Here is a 23,634-nt window from a genome sequence, read left to right on the forward strand (position 1 = left end):
AGCGGATTCCTGGTGGTTTGTGTGGACACCGAACACGGCTCCCCTCTGATAATTATCACGAGACTCGTGACAAAATCATGAGAGTTGGCCACAGGCCCCTTGAATTCTGCACAGGCCATGTCCACAATGGGGCTCTGGGAGGGGGCGGTAACTGATCCCCTGCTGTGAGTCCAGATGACCTTTCCTGTGCAAAGGGTGACTGCCAAGGCTGCATCTGGTTCCTCCTTTTCCTTCTGACCGCACATGCATCAGTCCCCCGCTTGGTGGCACCACAGGCTGCCTGTCCAGCCCACATTCCTGCCTTCAGTAGGAGGCTGTTCCTATGCCTCCCCCCCACACACAATATTTGTTCTCAAGTTCCCCCCACAACCCCCCTGTTAATTTATGTTAATATATTCCGCTGTCTGCCTTGTGTCATCTGGCAACTCCTTTTCCCTTAGGCAGCCTCCCAGCCCCTCCTCAGATGTTCTGCAGGACCTTCTGCAAGTTCACTGAAAGATTTTTTTTCCTCCTTTAGGGAAAAAAAAAATTGCATGGGTCAGAGAAGGAATTTTTCTCTGCAAAGCGCCATTAGCAGCTCTGATCCCTGCTGAGATTGCACCACTAGCTCCTGGTGTTGGCTTTCTCCGGGCTACGTAACTTTTTTTGTTTTGAGGGGGGAAAGGGGAGCACAAGTTCCTTCCCAAGTGGCATCAGAAGAACCCCCCCCCCCCTCCACCGTGCCAAACCTATGATCCTGGTTGAGGAGTGATTCTGCTTGGGTTTCTTTAAATCAAGCAGCATACGCAACGCCGTGCCTTTAAATTTCATCTGATTACCAAATCCAGGTCTGGAGATCACCCAAGAGATCCACCCGTCTCCCCACAAAAAAATCTATCCATTTGGATCTGCTGATCAGAGATCTGCTGATTCCCAAGAGGTCTATTGGTTTCAGATCTGTCAGTCTCCCGTCTTCAAGAGCTTTCCATTGGGACTGACTGATCTCCCAGAGATCTAGCAATTTCAAGATCGATCAACTTCACATCTGCTGATCTCCAAAAGTCTGTGTCTCTTCCTGCTTTTCGACGGGGTTTTCAGCTTGGATTAATTGATCTCTTTATCGGATCGGTTGAACTATTGACTCTCAGATCTATTGATCTCGGAAAGAGCTATCAACTCCGAGCTATTGATCTCAGAAAGCTCTATTGATTAGGATCTATCGATCTCCCAAGGAGTTCCCGTTGCCCTGTTTCTCCCCGGGTGCGTACGGCAGGACTAGGGGAAGATGTTCAGCTGGATGAGGAAGAACGAGAAGAAGACTCCTGAGGTGATCCACACGGTCACCGAGGGGCTGAAGAACCTCTACAAGAAGAAGTTGCTGCCCGTGGAGGAGTTCTACCGCTTTCATGACTTCCACTCGCCGGCCCTGGAGGACGCCGACTTTGACAACAAGCCCATGGTGCTGGTGGTGGGGCAGTACTCCACAGGGAAGACCACCTTCATCAAGTACTTGCTGGAGCAGGACATCCCGGGCAGCCGCATCGGGCCCGAGCCCACCACTGACTCCTTCATTGCGGTCATGCACGGCGAGACCGAGGGGATCATCCCGGGCAACGCCCTCATCGTTGACCCCAAGAAACCCTTCCGCAAGCTCAACCCCTTCGGGAACACCTTCCTCAACCGGTGAGTGCTGGCCCCCCGCTCGCTGGCTCCTGCTCCCGAAGGGCTGGCCATCAGTGGCCAACGTCCCCATGAACTCAACCCCCATCCGCATGTGCACAAAACCCCCTCGCTTGTGTGGTGGCCTGCACAACCGGGCCGCCCTTGAGTGAGCTTCCCTCCACAGACACTTAACTCGGCCCAGGCTAGCCCGCCACACAACAGTCGAGGGCTGCTGGTCCTCCAATACCTTCCCACAATGCTCCCTGGCCACTGCTAACTCGGCCCAGGCTAGCACTGCCCATCTAGGGCTGCTACTAGTCCTCCAATGCCTTCCCACAATGCTCCCCGGCCACTGCTAACTCACTGTGACATAACAGAGGGCCGCTAGTTCTCCAGTGCCTTCCTCCAGGGACCCTGTGCCACGGCCCTTTCCTTACCATCGACAACTGCCTCCTCTTCCTCGTCTTTAGCCCACACCCGAGCCAGCCCAGGCTGAACAAGCTTGGGTCCTGTGGCTATTTAATCGCCATGCTCCAGGGCGTGAGCGGATCAGCCCCATGGAGGGGTCAGGAATTTCCCCCATGTGGTGAGATGCCACAGCCGGTACCTCACGCTCCTCGGGAGTGTCTGGCTTGACCTACTCTCTCGCAGACAGGAGGCCTGGCTTGATGGGCCTTTGATCTGGTCTGATGTGCCCATTAGAGTCTCCTCCCCTCACTTGTGCTTCAGCAATGGGCCATGTCCTAGGAATGACCAGCGGGTCCATCTAGCCCAAAGAACTATGGGATAATCTGGCCACGAGGGGACGCTTTCCCCTGAGCCCCAAGCCTTGGAAGGGGACTCATATCCCTTCTTAAACCAAAACCCCAGCCTGTCTAATAACCGTTCTCATTATCCCCAACCCTTGCCTGAGTCCCTGAGCGCTTGGCCTCACAGCTTGTAGCAGGGAGTTCCACTGGCTAATGCCCAACTGCATTTCCTTTCATTGGTTTAAACAGCTGCCACTCAGTCAATGGGCGTCCCCTTGCCCTTGGGACAAGCAGGGGCAGCCCATTCCCCTTCTCTAGCCCCTCCCGTCCCCAGCTCCTGCTCCTCGCCTCCCCCAGCCCCGATCTATCCCGTCTCGCCCCAGGGCGGAGCCTTGGATCGTTCCTACAGCCTGTCTCCACACTGGGGCTCTGCCCTGTCCCTCCTCTGCGCTGGGCATCCTGGGGGGAGAGGGACAGTGTGTCCCCTCCTGTCTATTCCCCCCCACCCCCCCGGGGTGGGATCGGCCCCTCCAGTCTGTCACCCCCACCCCCAGGGGACAGAATGGTCCCCTCTGCTCGATGCAGTCTGATATTAAATGTCTCCTGCAATGGGGCTCCCGCCCTTCCTTGGGAGACGGCTGTTCCAAGACTGGGGGGGACAGAGGGGAACAGATCTCTTTCCCCCCTCCCTCCCCCCCCGGATGTTCACCACATCATAGATTATAAGGATAGGAAGGACTGTCCACTCTGGCCTCCTGCGTGGCCCAGGCCAGAGCCCCGGCCCGGGGAGTCCTGCTTCATGCCCGGGGCCTCCGGGGCAAGCTAGAGTCTCTGAGCGAGAGCTGAGCTCGGTGTCAGGCAAATTCCCCTGCTAGGTTTTGTTGAAGCGTGTTTCGGAAAGGCTGGGTGGGGCGTGTGTGTGGGTGTGCGCGCATACATTCCTCGGTGTTTGTGCATCTGTGTGTCAGTGTATGTGCATGCATCCCTGTGCGTGTGTGTACTTGTGTGTGTGCATCTGTGTGCAACCCTGTGTGTGTGTGTGTGCATGCATTCTTGCACGTCTGTGTGTACTCGTGTGTGTCTGTGTGTGTGTCTGTGTGTGCATACATCCCTGCATCTGTGTGCAACCCAGTGGGGGGGGGGGGGACATGGGACTGGGGGAAGGGGGGTCAGGTCCAAGCCCTCCTCTCTTAGCTTCACACACACACACACACACACCACACACACGTTAGCCTGGGAGCTGTTTCCTGCCCTGCCGTTGAGGGAGCCGGGCTGGGGGTGTCAGTGATTGAATTTGTGGCTAAGCCACTGGCCCTGCTTTGTAAACCTCTCTCACCGAGCCTTTCACGAGTCACAGAGTATCGCATGGGGCTGCTCCCCCAACACGCACCGAAGTGCAGCTGCCTCTGGGGTGGAACATGGCAGCGCTTCAGCGGCAGCATGCAGCAGTTCAGGCTGATAACAAGGCAGCATGAGCTTGTTGTCAGGACTCCTGGGCTCTTCCCCCGATTCTGCACAACCCTGCACATGTCGTTTCTCCTCTTCGAGCCTTATGTCCTACAGAGCCAGGGATCGGACCCAGGAATCCTGGCTCCCAGCCCCCCCTGCTCTAACCACTAGACCCCACTCCTCTCCCAGAGCCAAGGATAGAACCCAGGAGTCCTGGTTCCCCCCCCCCCACTTTAATCACTAGACCCCACTCCTTCTCCGAAAAGTGCAGATCCCTTGCCCCATCTGGCACAGCCCTGCCTTGGCTTCCCGCCCCAGCCCTGCTCCACCAGAGCCCATTGCAAACAGCTGTTCACCCTGCATGTCCCTGCCCAGCCCCTTGGGAGAAGCGTGGGCTGTTGGGTTTGACAGGGGAGGGGGCTACACCTGGGGGGCCGGGGGACTGCAGCTGTGGGGAGGGAGGTTTAAACAGCAGCAGCCCCCCGTGATGGAGGTCCAGCCGGTGCTGGGCTGGGGGGTCTCGTGCAGTGCAGAGGACACCTGTTCCCACCCAGCCCCGGTCCGTGGCGGGGGGGGGGGGGCCAGGCTGGGGGCTGGGTCTGAGCCAGGCTCTCAAGAATGCAGGGCCTGTGGCCCAGTCCCCTCCCCGGCCCGGGCTGCCTGGAAAGACGGCGTCACGGCTCCAGATGCGCTGGCAGCAGGGAGCCATGGGCGGACAGGCCCGTCTCACGATGGCTGGCAGGAGGTCCCCGGGGATGGGCAAGCTCTGCTCGGGGCTGAGCTGAGGGGTGCGAGGGGGGAAGACGGAGCGAGGGGGGCCTCAAGGAAAGGCTGGGACCCAGGAGATGGGGGTTCAGTGTCTGGCTCTGTCACAGACTCGCTTGAAATCGCATTGTGCCTCGGTTTCCCCCGTCTGTAATATAGGGATAATACGTCTATGGGGCACTGGCTCTCACTCTGTGTCTGGGCAGTGCCTGGCATAATGGGGCCCTGATCTCGGCCGGGGTCTGGGCAACTCCCGGCACGATGGGGCCCTGATCTCGGCCGGGGTCTGGGCAGCTCCCGGTGCGACCGGGCCCTGATCTTGGCCGGGGTCTGGGCAGCTCCCGGCACGACGGGGCCCTGATCTCGGCCGGGGTCTGGGCGGCGCCGGGCACTATGGGGGGCCCTGATCTCGGCCGGGGTCTGGGCAGCGCCCGGCACGACGGGGCTCTGATCTCGGCCGGGGTCTGGGCAGCGCCCGGCACGACGGGGCCCTGATCTTGGTTAGGGTCTGGGCAGCGCCCGGCGCGACGGGGGCCCCGATCTCAGTTGAGGTCTGGGCAGCGCCTGGCGCGACAGGGCCCTGATCTTAGTAGAATAAAATGAATTTTGACTCTGGAAACACTCTCCTTTCTAGACAAACAGGCCAGGACGCCTGGGTTCTTTTCATGGACTGTGGCGGCTTTCCCAGGGCAATGGGCCCTGGAGCCCAACCCAAAGCCCAGTGAGGTCAGTGCAATGGCTCCCGTTAGCCCCCGGGCTTTGGAGCAGGCCGCGGGAGCCCATCTGGCCTGTAGCTTCAGCCCTGCTGTGAATCAGCCACAGCCGAGCTGGGAGCCCCCTCCCACGTCCGGCTCAGCTGGGCCCGGACAGGGCTATTTTTAGCATCGTGTTTATATCGGACCGGCCCGACTTCCTCCAGCGTGGAGGAGTTTGTAAACACCGGCTCCTCCCCATGAGCACCCCCCATCCTCTGCCCCTGCCCTGGCTCGCTCTCCTCTTCCCAGATCCCCCAGCCTGCGTCTGGCTCCATCCTTCATTCCTTCTTCCCCACCCTTTCCTCCCAGCCCTCCCCACCTTTCCCCACTGGGGCCTCTCTCCCCTTCGCCCCCGTCCAGCCTCCGCCCAAGCGCTGGCACGTGCCCGGGGCCACCGTGCCCCCGGGGTGCAGCGGGAAGACAGCGGGAAGGAGAAGACGTTTTCCAGCATGAGCTGATGCACCGGGCACCCTACGGTGGGGGTGTGGGGGAGGGGTGGAAGAAGGGCGGCCCCAGGCTGGCACAGGTGAGGCCTGAGAGGCCAGGGGGTGTCTGCTTGCACCCTGGGACTGGAGGGGGCCAAATCCCAGTGCCACCAGCCTCTCCAGCCAGCATGGGGCTCCCCTAAGGCTGCTGTTCTGTGGGGGGGCGGGGTGACCTGGCTCCCCAACACTGCCAGGGGCCCAGGATCAGGGAAAGGCAGGGACTGCCCAAGGCTCGGGGGGGTCTGTGATTTCCAGTTACCCCTCCCAGCACCTGCGGGGGGGGTGGGTGCGGGGGAAGTGGCTTTAAACCCTCTGAATCCTGGGAGCTGCCTGGCCTTTAGTGTAAACGACAGCAACCTCAGGGCTGCTCTAACTCGTATGTGGGCTCCGGCCACGCCCCTGATCCACCCCATGGGCCCTGGGGGGCAGAGAATAGCCCTGGTGCAGCGCGCTCCGGCCGTGCCCTGATCTACCCCCTATGCGCAGCCCGAGCTGCTAGACCGAGCTGCCCCTCTCCTGACTCTCATGCTGCCATTGCTCATCGCTGCCTCCCTCTCCTGCCAGGTTCATGTGCGCCCAGCTGCCCAACCAAGTCCTGGAGAGTATCAGCCTCATCGACACCCCGGGGATCCTGTCGGGAGCCAAGCAGCGTGTGTGCCGGGGTAAGCCCTTGGGGGGGGGGGGGAAACTGCACTGGCTCAGTGCTGTGTGGATGGAGCAAGGGGCGGGGGCTTCATCTGGCCACATCTGTAACCCCGACCCTCCCCCGTGTGGGGCTTTGTTCAGGGCATGTTGATCGCTAGGGTGGGTTGAAGGGCTGTGGAGCCCAGCAGGTCAAGTCACGACTCCTGGGTTCTCTCCCCAGCTCAGGGAAGGGAGTGGGGTCTAGTAGTTAGAGCAGGGGGGCTGGGAGTCAGGACTCCTGGGTTCTGTCCCCAGCTCAGGGAGGGGAGTGGGGTCTAGTGGGGTAGCGGGTGGGGGGTTGGGAGCCAGGACTCCTGGGTTCTCTCCCCAGCTCTGGGAGGGGAGTGGGGTCTAGTGGGGTAGCGGGTGGGGGGTTGGGAGCCAGGACTCCTGGGTTCTCTCCCCACCTCGGGGAGGGGAGTGAGGTCTAGTGGGGGAGTGGATGGGGGGCTGGGAGCCAGGACTCCTGGGTTCTCTCCCAGCTCTGGGAGGGGAGTGGGGTCTAGTGGGGTAGCGGGTGGGGGGTTGGGAGCCAGGACTCCTGGGTTCTCTCCCCACCTCGGGGAGGGGAGTGAGGTGTAGTGGGTGGGGGGCTGGGAGCCATGGTGTATCCCTTTGGACGGGTGTGTCTCTGTGCACCCCCGGCACCAGACCCCCTCCCTGGAGAACGCCCGGTCGAGCTCACGCTTGGCTGTGAGGCCTGTTGCTACAGGGGCTGGGCCTGGGCATGGGCCAGGGGCATTTTTTTACCGTGAGTCATCGTCGCAGGATGAACCGACCCGTTGTTGTAGTAATTTGCTTGAACAAACTGTTTGTGCATGTCAGTGTGTAGCCCCTCGTGGCAGCACGTGTGCCCTGTGTCTGGGCGCAGGCTCGGGGAGGGGGGCACTCGCAGTGTGTGTGTGTGTGTGTGTGTTCCCAGGCGCCCACATTTGCATCTGTGTGTGTCCATATGTCAGTGGAGGTACGTGTGCCCGTGTGGCAGGGTATGTGTGTGTGGGTGTGCCCATGGGGTGTGTGTGGGCGTGTGCCCACATGATGGGGCGTGTGCCCACATGATGGGGCATGTGCATGGGTGCCCACATGGCAGGGCGTGTGCGTGTGTGTCCATGTGGTGGGGCATTGGGCTTGTGTGCGTGTGCCTGCGGGGCGGGGCGGGGTGTGTGTGTGCCCGTGCCCATGTGGCTGGGCGTGTGTGCGTATGCCCACAAGGGCATGTGTGTGTGTGCCCGCGGGGCGGGGCGTGTGTGCAAGTAATTGCCTTGCGGGTGCCTTGCACCAGGGCTGAGCGGGGCCCCCGCTGCCCATTAGCAGGTACGATGCCAGCCTGGGGGTAGCTCAGAGGGGGTGAGGGGTGGGTTCTGCCCCAGACGCTGGGTGTGACTGGGCCGGTGGCTCCCGGGTCGATGGAGCCCCGCTCCCCCCCCAGGTAGGGTGATGATGGGGGCGGGAGGCAAGAAGCCGCCCAAGGGCAGGGGCAGAGGGTATTGCCACACTGGCTTTGGTGGGGGGCTGGGGCCAGGATTCCTGGGTTCCCAAAGGGTGTTGAGGGGAGCATGAGCCATCAGACAAATAAATCTCAGGCTTCATCTCTGCTCTGCCCTTGGCCCTGCCATGCGGCCGACCGGGCGTGGTCTTGGCGCGGGGCTGCAGCCGAGCCCCTCGGTTCCCTGCCCCCCGGCTCCAGCCGGCCGGGAAATATTGACTCAGTCCCGGAGCCCGACTCCGCGGGAAACAAAGCAGCCGGGCTCATTCCAAACAGGAAGCAGCTTGGGGGGGCGGGGGGGGCGTTATCCCAGGGCTGCCCATGCTGCCGGGCGAGCGCCATAGACAGATGGCAAAGGAGGGAATGGAGCAGGGGGCTCTGAGTTACACAGATACCTGCTCCCCCAGCTCCGCGGGACCCCTCACTCCCGACCTGCAGCCCCCTGCTCCACACAGCCCTGCCCTCCCCCCAGTTCCGCCGGGGCCCCTCACTCCTGACCCGCAGCCCCCTGCTCCACCCAGCCCTGCCCTGCCCTCCCCCCAGCTCCGCCGGGGCCCCTCACTCCTGACCCGCAGCCCCTGCCAGCCCAGCCCTGGGTCCCCCCAGCTCCGCCGGTGCCCCTCACTCCCGACCTGCAGCCCCTGCTAGCCCAGCCCTGGGCTCCCCCCGCCACAGCTCTGCCGGTGCCCCTCACTCCCGACCTGCAGCCCCTGCTAGCCCAGCCCTGGGCTCCCCCCAGCTCCGCCAGGGCCCCTCAATCCCAGCTTGCAGCCCCCTGCCATCCAGCTCTGGACGTCTCTTTCTGCCCCAGCCAGACCCAGAGCGAGAGCCAGTCACGGCCCCACGGCGCTGTCAGCTCAGCAGTCCAGGCCAGCAGAGGGGAGTGGGGAAACGTAGGGGACATTTTCTCTCTCTTGTTCCTTTACCCCTCACTCCGCCCGCCTGGTTACAAAATCATTCCTGGGCGGAAACGTTCCGCCGGCGCGGGAATGACTCCGTTACAACGGGGGGCACTGAGTGGGAATGAAATGGGCCAGGGCCAGAATCCGGTGCAATCAGTAGCCCCCAGGCACGCAGCTCGTTCGTGAGCTGGATCAGTGGAGCGAGAGGGATCCTGCAGGGAACTGCCTTTGGGGACCTGGGGGGCGGTGCTGTGTGGAGAGGGGTTGGTGCGCAGATCAGCCGGGGCTAAGCTGCAGCCACCTCTGGGGTGGAACGCGAGGGCTGATTATACAGGGACCCCTCGCCTAGTGCTGAGGTGCAGCCACCTCTGGGGTGGGGCAGGGGGCCCGTTTATGATTCAGCCATGCCAGCCAGCCATTCGGGGCAGGAAGTGAGGGCGAATCCTGTATCCAAATGAAGCTGGGTGTGCAAACTGAAGGAGGCCGATGACCTCACTCTGCCATGGGATCTGGCCGGGCCCCGGAGCGTAACCTCCCAGCCGGGGCTGGATCCCCGTCAGCTGAGCAGGGGCTGGCGGTTCCCGTGCTGGGATGCCTGCCAGTGAGCATGAGGCACAGAGGAGCCAACAAAGGGACGTCCAGGCCTCTGGCCCTGCAGGGCAGGGAGCAGCCGCGGGAGGAAGGCCCTGAGAAAACCAACACTGGATAACCTGCCTCCACAGGGCCACCCGCGCCGGGTGAGCGGGCCATTAGTTCCCAGGGAAACTGAGGGGCAGTGGCTCCCCCAGGGCAGCTGGGGACAGAACCCAGGAGTCCTGGCTCCCAGCCTCCCAGCTCTAACCACTAGACCCCACTCCCCTCCCAGAGCTGGGGATAGAACCCAGGAGTCCTGGCTCCCAGCCCTTCCTGCTCTAACCACTAGACCCCACTCCCCTCCCAGAGCTGGGAGAGAACCCAGGAGTCCTGGCTCCCAGCCCTCCCTGCTCTAACCACTAGACCCCACTCCCTTCCCAGAGCTGGGGAGAGAACCCAGGAGTCCTGGTTTTGGACCATAAGACCATGCTTTGATTATTATTGTAAACCCTAGTGCAGGGGTCGGCAGCCTTTCAGAAGGGGTGTGCCGAGTCTTCATTTATTCACTCTGATTTAAGGTTTCGCGTGCCAGTCAGACATTTTAACAAAGACAGTCTCTATAATATAGAACTCAACGATTGTTGTATGCAAAGTCAATAAGGTTTTTTAAATGTTTAAGAAGCTTCATTTCAAATTAAATTAAAATGCAGAGCCCCCCGGACCGGTGGCCAGGACCCGGGCAGTGTGAGTGCCACTGAAAATCAGCGCACGTGTCGCCTTTGGCACGCGTGCCATAGGTTGCCTACCCCTGCCCTAGTGCAATGCTGATGTTTAGCAGTTGCTGCATTCCACCCCCGAGGTGGCTGCATTTCAGTGGCAGGGAGCAGGCATCCTTAACAAGCACCGTGAGGCTCCTGGCAGCCCGATTTCAGGGGCACTGAGCACCAGCCCTCCCAGTGACCCCTGGCCCATGCAGGAATGTGCCGTTCCTGCCATAAGCTAGGGGGGTCCCCGGCCTGGCTGTACCCTGCCTGGAGGAATGTAGAGTGTGTGTGTGGGGGTGGATGTGCTTTTCCACTGACGTGTCCGAATTCCTGGTTGGGATTCCTCCCCTCTGAATTCATCGCTGGCAAGTGGCTAGGGGCTCCCAGGACCTGTGTGGGGCAGGGGCTGCATTCCAGGAGGGGTTCACCCAGCTGCCAGGGGCTCCCTTGCCCAGCGGCCCACCTGGCACCCTTTGGAGCCGGAGGGAGCTCCGTGCGGGCGGCGCCCTGAGCTATGCAGGGAATCCAGCCCGACCCTGGCGTGTGGCGGCTCGGTAAACACCCTGCTGAGTTCAGGGCGCCCTCGGCTGCTCCCAGCTCTCCCGTGGTCAGCCCATTCCTGGGTGCAAACAACCCGCTGGGACAGGCCCAGCTGTGCGTCCCAAACAAAACCCATCTCCCTCTAGCATGCAGGCTGCAGTGTTATTGTAGGGGCGCTGGGAGGCGGCGCGGGCCGGGTCGTGGCCGTCGGGGCGCTGGGAGGCGGCGCGGGCCGGGTCGTGGCCGTCGGGGCGCTGGGAGGCGGCGCGGGTTGATCACACTGGCTTGTTATTGTAGGGTCACTTGTGAATCCTGCACCGCTACACTGGTCTGTTGTTGTAGGGTTGCTTGTGCAGCTGTGTGTCGCCACAAGCAGGCGTTGCAGCCGGCCCTGGGACTGGACCCAGGAAATGCCCAACGGGGCAGTTCCGTTCAGGCCAGGTCTCTGGCACGTGCTGTTTCTGGGAGCAGGGCAGGATCTGAAATCCCCCAGCAGGGCCAAGACAAACGGAGGAAGAAGCTGTTAAAATAAAGCGGGTGATAAGCCGGGGCAGGGAGGTTTCCGTGGGCAGGACCAGCTGAGCCCCATAGCAACGGGATGGGTCACAACACGCTGAGAAATCATGCCCATCCTGCCAGCGGAGCTGTGGCAACAGAGGGGAGCGCGGCGGGGGCAGGGTGTACATCCTGGGGGTGTGATCGTGGGGGAGGCGGGCGACAGCGCGTGTGAATGGGAACAGCACAACCTGCTTTGACAGGGGGGCACCGGGAGCATTGCTAGTGAAAACCTATGGCCAAGTTGACCCCTGTGAGGCCAATCAGTGTGGTTCTCTCCCTGCTTCACAATTGGGGAAACTGAGGCACAGAGAGGGGGGCAGGGACTTGCTGAAGGCCATTCAGCGAATCACTGTCTGAAACCAGGAGTCCTAGCTCCCCTTCTCCCACTCTCCTCCCAGAGCTGGGGATTGAACCCAGGCGTCCTGGCTCCCAGCCCCCTGCTCTAACCACTACATCCCACTCCCCTTCCAGAGCCGGGGACACAACCCAGGAGTCCTGGCTCCCAGCCCCCCGCTCTAACCACTAGACCCCACTTGCAGGTAGCTAGTGGCAGTTCATGGGTGCTGTTTTTCGGGGGGAAGGAGGAGATCCTGAGGCAATGGGAGCCCAGAGCCCCGTCCCCTGGTGAACCCCGTCACCGACACGCAGCAACCGCCCAGGTGGGCCGCCCGGGGATTGAGCCGAACGGGGCAGAGTGCAGAGGAAATTCCCGCCGCGAGCTGGCACCATCCGGAGCTCAGGCTGTTTCCCACAGAGGTGATTTATGGCCCTGCTCCCAGGGCCGGCTTCCAGCCCGGCCTGAGCTGCATGGCAGCTGGTGATCCAGGGATCCCTCACCCAGCGCTGAGACACAGCCACCTCTGGGGTGGGGTACGGGGCCTGTTCAGACAGTGCACCATAACCCACCACACCCTGCTCCAGGCCCGCAAGCGAAGGCGAACCCTGTAGCTCGTGAGATCCAATACACCAGGACAAGCTGGCACGGGGGAAAGGCCAGTGCGGCTGTAGGGTGAGCACAGGGTCTGGTCCAGCTGCTGTTCCTGCCCCTCGGGCCCCCCTCCCTCTCTAGAGAATCCCCCAAATCCCATCTGGGCCGGACCCACAGCTCAGCTCCGGGCCCAGCCTCCCCTTCCCCATCCCAGCTCAGCCTCCTTTCAGCGCCGCGACGGCATCCGTCACCGGGAGCCCCCGGCTCCATTTTCCAGAGAGGGCCGGGCGCCAGGCCTGGAAACTAGTTGTGTAAACAGCAAGGGACGGAGGAGTTCGCAGGACCCGATTCTCCCCCCCACCCCATCACTGCAGCCAGTGGGGCTGGCTCCGGAGAAGCCAGGGGACAGAGGAGGGGCTGCAGCGGGGCAGAGCCCCTCGCCCGGGCAGCGGGCTGGGTCATTGGTTTCGCCGATTCCCCCTGGCGTGGGAGGCCAGGCCTCCCCACCCCAACCTTTCCCAGGACCCCAGGGCAGCGGGGAGAAGCCTGGAGGGGGTTTTGCAGCAGCCCCGTCCGGTCCAGCTGGGCCCCGGCTGGCTCAGACTTTCCTCTGCTCGGCCGCAAGGCTTCCTTTTTTGGTGCTTTGCAGACACTTGCCGCCTTGGGCTGCCAAGTGGGAGGGCGGGAGGGGGGGCGGGATCGGCTGGGCTCCAGCAGCGCTGCTGTTAGGGTGTCATGAGACGTCTCTTCCCTCAGCCCCTGATGGCCCCCCCCAACCAGGGGACCCTGATCTCGGCCGGGGTCTGGGTGGCACCCGGCACAACGGGGCCCTGATCTTAGCTGGGGTCTGGGCAGCGCCCGGCGCGACGGGGCCCTGATCTCAGTGGGAGGCAGTGGAGAGTGAGGGGGGCAGGGTGGGGGTACACTGGGGGAGGAGCAGAGGGTGGGGGAGGGGGTCTGTTGGGGGGGAGGCAGAGGCCCCCTTTCCCTTTCTCAAGCCACGAGCTATTCCTCTGGGCCCGGCGCCAGCACCAGCGGAAGGGGTCAAGGCAGGAACTTGCTGCATAGGGACTCCACACCTGGCAGCCAGGTCCACGGGCACCCGGTGCTTCGCAGGGAAGGCCCCATGCCCTGGCAGGGCGGGTGTGGGGCACAGGGGCTGGGGAGTGAAGGGGCAGGACTGTGCTGGGCATGGGGTGCAGGGGCTGGGGAAAAGGGGGCAGGGTGGGTGTGGGACACAGGCCTGGGGAGTGGGGAGCAGGGCGGGCATGGGGCAATGGCTGAAGAGTAGGGGGCATGGGGCACAGGGTCTGGGGAGTGGGGCGGGCCTGGGGCAGGGGGCCAGGGCGGGCGTGGGGCACAGGGCAGGGCCCCGCCCGCCGGGCCCCGCACCTGCCGGGCCCTGACGGCCTGTTCCCGGCCCCGCAGGCTACGACTTCCCGGCCGTGCTGCAGTGGTTCGCAGAGCGCGTGGACCGCATCATCCTGCTCTTCGACGCTCACAAGCTGGAGATCTCGGACGAGTTCTCGGAGGCCATCCGAGCCCTGAAGGGCAACGAGGACAAGATCCGGGTGGTCCTGAACAAGGCCGACATGGTGGATACGCAGCAGCTGATGCGGGTCTATGGGGCCCTCATGTGGTCCCTGGGGAAGGTGTTCAACACCCCCGAGGTGCTGCGTGTCTTCATTGGCTCCTTCTGGGCCGAGCCGCTGCTCGTCTCCGACAACCGGCGGCTCTTCGAGCTGGAGGAGCAGGACTTGTTCCAGGACATCCAGAACCTGCCCCGCAACTCGGCCCTCCGCAAGCTCAACGACCTGGTCAAGAGAGCCCGGCTCGTCAGGGTGAGCGGGGGGGGCGAGGGGGGCGGGGCGTGGAAAGGGGTCTGGGGTCGTGGGTGGAGGGCACTGAGGGGGGCAGGGGGACCTAGGTGGGCAGGAGGACCGGGGCGTGGAAAGGAGATCTGGGGTCGTGGGTGGAGGGCACTGAGGGGGGCAGGGGGATCTAGGCAGGTGGGGGGACTGAGGGAGGAGGGAGGGGAGTTCTAGTGGGGTGAGTGGGGGGCACCAAGAAAGACAGGGGGGGCAGGAGGAGCAAGGTGAGGGAGCAAGGAGCCCCTGGCCACCCAGATGGCAAAAGGACCTGGTTATCATCCTAGCCAGGACTCCTGGGTTCTATCCTTGGCCTGGCCTGGCATGGCGTGAGAAGGGGGGGTCTGGTGGTTAGAGCAGGGGCTGGGAGCCAGGACTCCTGGGTTCTGTTCCCAGGGAGGGGAGGGTTAGTGATTAGAGACCCCTTGGCTGTGGGGTGAGGTCTCACCTTCCCTGTTAGCTGGTGGGTCTCATGCCCATTGGGGCCCTGCACCCCCTGAGTTTGGGGGGAGTCTCTGAGGGCAGCTTTTGGGGCCGTTTCCTACACCCCCCCCATATCATTTCAGGGCTGTGACTCGTAGGAAGCAGATGGCTCCAGACCCCCCCCCCCAACTTGGCTGTCCTGCCCTGAACAATGGCCCTGTCCCCGTGGGGGGGGGGGCGTTACGGGGTTTGCAAGCCCCCCGCCCCTGCGTCCTGCGCCTGGTTTCCTCGTTAAGGGTTTCCCATGCGGCAGAGCCTTCCGCAGCTGTGATCGAGTAACAGTCCTCCCTGCCCCCCAGCCTGAGAAACGGGGACCCCCTCCTGAGCAACAGGGCCCCCCAGCCTGAGAAACGGGGACCCCCTCCCGAGCAACAGGGCCCCCCAGCCTGAGAAACGGGGACCCCCTCCTGAGCAACAGGGCCCCCCAGCCTGAGAAACGGGGACCCCCTCCCGAGCAACAGGGACCCCCAGCCTGAGAAATGCCTCTATCCAGATCCCCTAAAACAGCCTCTAACGACGGGTGCCTCCATTTTGGGGGGGCACTGACACCCCCACAAGTCCAGGCCTTGGTTTCCCAACCCCCTGCTGCTGCCCCCACACTTGAGCAGACGCGGCAGGGGCTGGGTGCCCACCTTAGCACCTGGCAGGGGCAGGGCTGGTCCCTGGCCCTGTGCCTGAAGGGGGAGCCCCCCTCACCAGGGTATGTGGGGCCGGGGGAGGCTGGGCTGGGCAGGGAGCTCCGAGCAACCCGGCCCCCCATCCCGTTCCAGCCCCACCCAGTCCTGGCAGCCAGATTCCAGCCGTGCCCCGCCCTGGGGGCACATCAGTGAGCGGGCAGCCGCTTTGCCCCATGTTTGGGGCCCACAGCCCCCCCACCCTCCACAATGTCTTCTTGCTTCAGCCAGGCTGGGGAGGGGGCAACCCTGGGTGACTCGTTTGCTGGTGGGAGTTGGGCTGGCCAGGCTCAGAGCCACCATCCCCGGGCACGGCGAACTTCCAGCCCCGGCTCCTGGCTCTCCGGCCCCAGCCCCGCGGCCGGATCAGGGCCAGCGCCCCCTAGAGGGGAAAGGCCCCTGCCCTGGCTCTCCGGCCCCAGCCCCATGTCTGGATCAGGGCCAGCGCCCCCTAGAGGGGAAAGGCCCCTGCCCTGGCTCTCCGGCCCCAGCCCCGCGACCGGATCAGGGCCAGCGCCCCCTAGAGGGGAAAGGCCCCTGCCCTGGCTCTCCGGCCCCAGCCCCATGTCTGGATCAGGGCCAGCGCCCCTAGAGGGGAAAGGCCCCTGCCCTGGAGCCGGATCAGAGCCGGCACCCTTTAGAGGGGAAAGGCCCCGGGTCCCATACCCTGCCCCCCGTTCCCTATTCTAACAGGCTTTTGGAAAGCGACACCCCCCCCTCGAGGGCGCGGCCCCTTCAGTAACGCAGGTTCCTCTCCCCGAGCCCCCAGTGACGTGGGGGAGTGTTAATGAGGCTCCTCCATTGGCCCAAGAGGAAGCGCCAGATTGGCTTTCGCGGCCCCTTTCCCTCCCGCGCGGCCTTATCTTTTCCTGCCACCTGCTGCGCCGGCTCCCCGGGGCCCTTTGTGCGGCCCGGGCTCCCGAGTGGCAATTTCCTCCCGGCCGCGGCCGGAGCCAGGGAACAGAACGTCCATGGAACAGCCGCTGAGCACTTTCCACAGCCGGCTGCCAACAACCGCCTGGGTCACGGAGCCCGGACGCCCGCCCCTCGGCCCCGGCGTCGCAATCGAGCGGAGACGCTGGGCCGGAGCCTTAATGCAGAGGGGAAACTGAGGCACAAAGGCGCTGAGTCGCTTTCTTAAGGTCACAGTAAGTTGGGGCCCTGCGGTGCCGGGCGCTGCCCACACCCCGACCGAGATCCGGCCCCCCATTGTGCCAGGCGCTCACACTTTAACTCGACAGAAACCGAGGCCCAAAGTGGGGCAGTGACTGGCCCAAGGTGGCCCAGCAGAGGCAGGACGAGAACCCGGCCCCGTGCCCCTGACCACTAAACCACCTGGGTTCAGCTGCCATCTGTGCAGGTGGGACCTGCGGTGCCCGTCCTCACCCTGGGGGGGATCAAGGGGCAACATTCAGCCGGGGTTTACTCCCAGAGCAGCTGTCTGCAGCCCCCTTCCCGCCTAGCGTTCACCCAGCCCCCAAAGCTTTGGGGCGCAGATTTTCCTGAGCCCCTCTTCCTCCACAGAGGGAAGGCCGCGAAGCGCAGCACCGGGGGACATGAGGCAGCAAATTCCCTGACGTCTCAGGGCTATTGCGCGGCCGGGGGCGGGGGAAAAGCAGGGCAGGGCCCGGTCCATGGAGCCAGGGCTGGCGCACGGCTGGGGGGCAGCGGGGAAAGGCAGGTGGGATGTGGTCCTGGCAGGGCAGGACTGGTGCTGGAGGAAGGCAGGGACAGAGAGCCCCAGCCCCCAAGAGCTCAGGGGCTAAACTCCCCCAGGGGGGCTGCAGCAGGGGCCCGTAGTCCCCTCCCAGTGTATTTTAGCTGGATTTGGGTTGTTAAATCTTTCCTTATAAATCACCTCCTCAGCCCCCCTGATTGTTACTAGACCCCCCCTCCCAAAGCCGGAGAGAGAACCCAGGAGTCCTGGCTTCCAGCCCCCCTGCTCTAACCACTAGACCCCCCTCCCCTCCCAGAGCCGGGGAGAGAACCCAGGAGTCCTGGCTCCCAGTCCCCCGCTCTAACCACTAGACCCCCCATACCCTCCCCTCCCCTCCCCTCCCCTCCCAGAGCCGGGGCTAGAACCCAAGAGTCCTGGCTCCCAGGCCAATGTCCCTGGCCATGTTGGGAGTCGGGCGGCATTAGCCCAGGGCTGGGGGGCCCGTCCCGCTGTGAGGGTGGGGACTGGCGCGAGCTCCTCTGCCCTGCCCAACTGCCCCAGACGGATCCTTCCTGCGGAAGCCGAGGGAGCGGAGCTCTGGGTCACTGCGGGGGGGGGGGGGGAGGAAGAGCTGCTGACCGGGAGCTGGCGCAGCCCACCGAGGCTGGGGGGACGATGCTGGGCCAGGCTGGGCAGTGTAGGGGAGGGTGATGGGGTGGAGGAGGGCCATGCTCGGTGGTGGGGGGAAGGGGTCTGGATAATTGACAGCTCCACCAGCAAACCCAGTGGCTCCAAGCAGCAGGGGCGGGAGCTGTGTTTGGCACCGTGGGGGGGGGGGGCAATGCCTGCTCGCTCTGGGGGCAGCCCCTGCAGGTGGGTCCCCGCCCCCCAGTCCCTGGCTGACGCCCCCTCGGCCCCCCCAGGTCCACGCCCACATCATCAGCCACCTGAAGAAGGAGATGCCCTCGGTGTTCGGGAAGGACAACAAGAAGAAACACCTGATCGCCAAGCTGCCCGTCATCTTCGCCAAGATCCAGCTGGAGCATCACATCTCGCCCGGCGACTTCCCCGACTGCGGCAAGATGCAGGTGAGAGCCGGGCCTGGCTCCTGCAGGCTGCCCCCCGCCATGGGGACGGGGGGGGGGCAAGTTAGGTGTAGGGGAGGGACAGTGCCAGGCCGGACTGGGCCGTGGGGAGGGGGCCAGGCTGGACTGCGCCGTGGGGAGGGGGTGCCAGGCTGGACTGGCCCGTGCTGACCATCCCTCCCTACCCCCCCACAGGAGCTGCTGATGGTTCACGACTTCACCAAGTTCCACGCGCTGAAGCCGCGGCTGCTGGAGGGGCTGGACGAGATGCTGACGGGCGACATCGCCCGGCTGATGCCCCTGCTGCGCCAGGAGGAGCTGGAGACGCCGGAGGGCGCGGTGCAGGGGGGGGCCTTCGACATCACCCACAACGGCCCCTTCGTGGAGGGCCTGGCCGACGGCGCCTACGAGGGGGCGGACGACGAGGACTGGGTGGTGACCAAGGACAAGCCCAAATACGACGAGATCTTCTACAACCTCTCGCCCCTGGACGGGAAGCTGAGCGGCACCAAGGCCAAGAGCTGGATGGTGGCCACCAAGCTGCCCAACTCGGTGCTGGGCAAGATCTGGAAGTTGAGCGACGTGGACCGGGACGGCATGCTGGACGACGAGGAGTTCGCCCTGGCCAGCCACCTCATCGAGGTCAAGCTGGAGGGGCACGGCCTGCCCGCCGACCTGCCCCGCCACCTGGTGCCCCCCTCCAAGAGGAGGCAGAAGGGCTCGGCCGAGTAACGGGCCCCGGTTCTCACCCCCCCTGCCCCTGTGCCAGGGTGAACTGCTCCAGGTGACCCCAATCTCCCCCCCTCCCCTGTGCCAGGCTGAACTGCTCCAGGCGACCCCAATCTCCCCCCCTCCCCCCCCCGTGCCAGGCTGAACTGCTCCAGGCGACCCCAATCTCCCCCCCCCCGTGCCAGGCTGAACTGCTCCGGGAGACCCTGCCCCCCCCCCCCCGTGCCAGGCTGAACTGCTCCGGGAGACCCCAATCTCCCCCCCCCCCCCGTGCCAGGCTGAACTGCTCCGGGAGACCCCGATTCCCCCCCTTTCCAGCGTCAGCGAACCAGCCTCACCCCCACCCGGCGAGGGAGCAATTTAGGACCCTCCTCGATGCAGGATCAGGCCCACCCAGCATCCCATCCTGAGCCAGCCGCCCTGGGATACCTTCACCGTCTCCGTCCCGCCACCGGGGCACGAAGCGGGGCCAGCGGGGGGCTGCCAGCCCCGGATCCCCCCAAGACACACACCACGTGGCCTGTCCCCCAGGAGAGAAGAGAGAGGCCGCGAGCTGGACCCTGCCCAGATCTCCAACTGCCCCAGGTCATTTGGGGGGAGACCTGATGGGCCCCGGGGCAATCACCATGTTAAAGTGGTGGGGGGGGACTTGCCGTGCTCCCCGATCCCCGAGGCACCAGCCACACTGGTGGGTGGGGATCGAACCCGGGGCCTGCAAGCCACGAGCCACTCTCCCCCGACCCACCACTTGCGGGGGCCAAAGAGCCAGGCTGGATTAGTGCAAGTCATACCCTGGCGCTGCCCCCTGGCGTCCTTGGTGCCCATGTCCCGCCTGCGATCCGTGGTGCCAGGCAGGGGCCGGCACCAGGCCCCTTGGACCCAGATCCAGCCCTGAGGGTGTCCTGGGGCAAAGCTACCCTAGGGGTCTGTGGGGGTCTGAGCCCAGTTCTCGAAACAGCTGGAAGGGCTGCAGGTAACAACCCCTCTATCAGCAGGGGGCAGGGCCTGCCAGTTAGCCCCACCTATCCCTGTATGGCCCTGCAGCCCGCCTGCCCCCTGGTGGCAGCCCGGGGTATTACACACTGAGGGGACTGCAGCCCCGCTGGACGCCCCCGCCCTAGTGGTAGCAGGCGGTACTGCACCCCGCACTGTACCAGCCATGCAATGCACTCACGCTGCGGGGGGCCAGCCGCCCCGTCTGAGCCCGATCAGGCCCCTTCAGACCCATCCAGGAAGTGGGTCTGTGACTCATATCCGGGGGGAAATTTCCCCTCCAGCCAGATGCTTTGTGTATATGGACCCCGTGTATCCGACTAGCCACCCTGCGCTTCATGCCCCCAACACACCCCACTGCTCCCCCTCCCATGCGCTGGGGGGGGGCAGCCCCTTGGTATTGTTATGGCAAAACGCTCATTTACTCTGCGGTTTAACCAGGGCCTATTGGGGGCAGAGCATGGGTCACAGCACCCCTAGGCCGTTCCACTTTACAGCAGCTGCCCCCCGGCCATCCCATCCCCAAGTGCTCGGATGGGGCAACTGAGATTCAGGCCCTCGGTTCCCCACCCCGGGGGCAGGATAGTGGTCGGAGGGATGGGGGGGCTAATGCAGCGCTGGTCAGGTGACCAGGTTGGGGGGCTCCCCCTGCAGGCCCCGTCTCTCTCCCAGCCTCGGTCATTACAGTCCCTCCAGATCTAGGGTCAGATACGGCTGGGACCTGGCCTTGGCCCATTGCGGGGAACGCGCGGCCTGAGCCCAGCTGAAGCCCCAGGAGGTCTTTCTCCCTCGGTGTGTGCGAGCCGGGCTCCAGGACTCTCTGTGCGTCGTCTCCTCTGCCCCCGGGGCTGTATTGATATCGGTCCTTCTGCAATAAAGAGATCTCGCATTTACCCACTGACGTGGCCCCTGATGCTCGGCCCCGGAGCCGGCCGCCGTGTGGAATCGGAGTGGGGCTAGCAGCCCGCGGCCTGGCCCTCTGTGTCGGGATCCTGCTGTCCTGCGCCAGACCTGGGGCCCGTCAGCCAGGTACCCCCCTCACCCCCATCAGCCCTGTGGCCTGCCTTGCCCGGCATTCCCGCCCCCCACTTCCTCCCCCTCCCTGTCCCTGCCACCAATGGGCCCATCCACCCTGGTATCCTGCCTCTCCCCTCACTGATCTGACCCCCTGGCAGAACTAGACCAAAGCGCCAGGCAGAGGGGGAGGATGGGGGGCGAGGGGGGCAGCTGTGCATTGTGGGCAGATTCTCAGCCCCCAGAAGCTAGTTGGGGGGTGGGAGGCTGCTCCCCGGCTCCCGATCTGCCATCCCCTGGGCAGTGTGGAGACCCCTGGGCAGGAGCGGGATGGGGCTGGGCTGGGGGACGGACGAGCCTGCAGCTCCGCTGATGGGGAGCCGCCCCGGGAACAGACTGTCCGGCACAGGCAGTGTTCCTGGGTGTGTGTGTGTGTATTCGGCTCCCTCCTCACCTTTGCACTACAGGGTGGAGCGCGCGTCTCTGGCCGGTGACTCACCCCCCTGGGTGGCTGCCAGGACCCAGGAGCCCTGGCCAAGGGAAACTTGCATTCCTCAGCGTGGCTTGGGAAAGACGGGAGGGCCGGGCTGGCGGGGAGTGCAGGGGTGTCCATGCAGGGGAAAGTGTGTGTGTGTGTGTGTGTGTGTGTGTGTGTGTGTCGGGGGGGGGGGAGGGGTTCCAAACCCTCCATCCCCACCCCAGGACCCTGCCAGCGCCTCCCTTGGGGCCAGCGGGGGATGGAGGCTAAAGCCAAGAGGCACCTCTGGTCCCTTTCACCCTGCTGCATCCCCTCCAGCCAGGCCACGTTCCCAGCCTTGCTCAGTCATGGCCCTGGGCACACACGGGCCCTGACCCCCAGATAAAGGACGCCTTGTTGGAGGAGAAAATGAGATACAGAGAAGGGGAAGGGGGGTCTTGTCCAAGGACCCACGGATAGTCAGAGGTAGGAATCCTGGTTCCCAGCCCCCTGCTCTAACCACTAGACCCCACTCCCCTCCCAGAGCTGGGGACAGAACCAAGGAGTCCTGTGCGTTAGCCACAGCTCCATCATTCGTTCCCTTTAGACCCTGTTCTCTGGATTTTTCGCCCCAATAGTTACAGTTTTCAAAAGCCCCGTCTGGATGTGAAACACACGTGTGGGGGGAAAGGGCAGCCCCGCCTTTCCGTGCCACCCCCACGCACCCCCCCAGTGCCGGCAGATGCAGGCCCCAGGGGGGAGAAAGGCCACCCTGGCTTTGGAAAACAGCTGTGGGTGAGGCCAGGACAAGCCTTAGCTGTTAAAAGAAAACAGCAAGCAGCCAGGGCGGGGTGTGTGTGGATCCACTGCTTCTGAAGAGGCTGAGCAGTGTGTGTGTAGGTGCGCACGTGTGGTGTGTGTGCGTCTGTCCTTGTGCTATGGTTTGTGTGCATGTGGTTTGTATGGCCATGTGCTGTATTTGCATATTATGTATGTTTTGCGTGTGCATATTTTGTGTGCATGTTTTTTGTGTGTGTTTTGTGTGTGCATGTTATGTTATGCATGTGTTTTGTTTTTGTATGTGCATGTTGTGTGGGTCTGTGCGTGTGTGTTCTGTGCTTTGTGTGTGCATGTTCTGGTGGGACCAGCCGGAAGTAGTTTTGTGTGTGTGTGTGCGTGCATGTGTTTTTGGGGGTGAGGGGATTCACACTGTCAATGTCCTGTTACTACCTGCAGCCCTGACCCCATTGGGTGCAGCCAGGCGGTTCTGGGGGGACGACCCGCTCTCTGGTTTTTACACACCACCTGCAGATCCCCCCCAGCACACCGCTCCCCCCCGCCTTGCCAGAGACACGGCCCCCATCAGCGCCAGTCGACCCAGGCAACACCACCCCGCACGCCTGATTTACACCGGAGTCAGGCAGACGGGAATCGGCGCCCGGGGAGTTACGCTGGGTCAGTGAAAACGGAATCAGGCATCGTGGGTGTGTGTGCGGGGGGGAGGGGATCCTCCTCTCTTCATTTCCAAATGTGGAAAATCTCTGATGAAAACGGTTCGACCATTAACGAGGGGCAGGAAAAATATAATCACGGCCCCGGGCCCACCCAAAGCCCAGCCCTAGGAGAGCGGCACCAGTGGGGTGGTCCTGCCCCCTCGTGGCTGACCGGAGAGTGAATTGTGAAGTTGCATTTACATGGAGAACGGAACCCGGATTTACAACGGGAAATCGATGGGGGGGGGGAGGGTGTCCAGACAGCAAGTGTGAAAAATCGGGACAGGGTGTGGGGGGTAATAGGAGATTATATAAGACAAAGCCCCAAATATCAGGACTGTGCCTATAAAATCAGGAGCTCTGGTCACCCTGGGTGGGGATGAATCTGGATTTGCACCTGGGAATCTGGGGTATTAATCTGGATTCCCACCAGGGAACCTGGGGATGAATCTGGATTTTCACCAGGGAATCTGGATGCCCAGCGGGAAATGGAGGGAGGGGTGTGAAACTGGATTGATACCGATGTCGCTGGGAAGGGGCTCAGGCTGGGAGGTGCAATGACAGCCCCATTATTCCCCCGCCCTATTCCAGATGTTACTTCCTAGCCCCCGCCCCCAGCCCCACATCTGCCCCCTGCGCAGCCTGCCTGCTCTCTTGAGCGTCTCCAAGATGGGTTTGGCTGTCGAATCTGCTGATTCCGATACCAATCCAGCGACCCAAAAATTAATCGGCCCTTAGTCCGGGTTCCCCTTGTCCGGGAGAGGGGGCGGTGGTGCCATGGAAGGCGGGGATTTTTTTTTTTTTTTTTGAGGGAGTGTGGAATCTGCGTATAAAAACCCTCCGCCGTCGCCCTCCATCTTTCTCCTATACCAAGATGGCGGGGCCAGCCGGAAGTCATTTAA

At 63.6% G+C, this 23,634-nt stretch overlaps 2 protein-coding genes across 2 annotated transcripts in view; one reads left to right on the plus strand and one right to left on the minus strand.

Annotated features, from left to right (window-relative positions):
- The window catches only part of CAPN12 (calpain 12), a 39,883-nt gene extending 37,034 nt beyond the window's left edge, over window positions 1-2,849 (minus strand). Inside the window, exon 1 of the mRNA XM_054010246.1 lies at window positions 2,079-2,849. Coding sequence (XP_053866221.1) covers window positions 2,079-2,081 — 3 coding nt within the window. The 5' untranslated portion in view covers window positions 2,082-2,849. The remainder of the gene's footprint in view (window positions 1-2,078) is intronic.
- Window positions 449-18,849, plus strand: EHD2 (EH domain containing 2). The gene is made up of 5 exons (XM_054010251.1): window positions 449-1,662; window positions 6,409-6,506; window positions 13,708-14,120; window positions 17,885-18,049; window positions 18,242-18,849. Exons 1-5 carry the CDS (start codon window positions 1,265-1,267, stop codon window positions 18,776-18,778), a joined length of 1,611 nt encoding a protein of 536 aa, XP_053866226.1. The 5' UTR covers window positions 449-1,264; the 3' UTR covers window positions 18,779-18,849.
- The last annotated feature ends 4,785 nt before the right edge of the window (window positions 18,850-23,634 follow it).

Source organism: Malaclemys terrapin, chromosome 20 (assembly GCF_027887155.1).
Source record: "Malaclemys terrapin pileata isolate rMalTer1 chromosome 20, rMalTer1.hap1, whole genome shotgun sequence".
NCBI lineage: Eukaryota > Metazoa > Chordata > Testudines > Emydidae > Malaclemys > Malaclemys terrapin.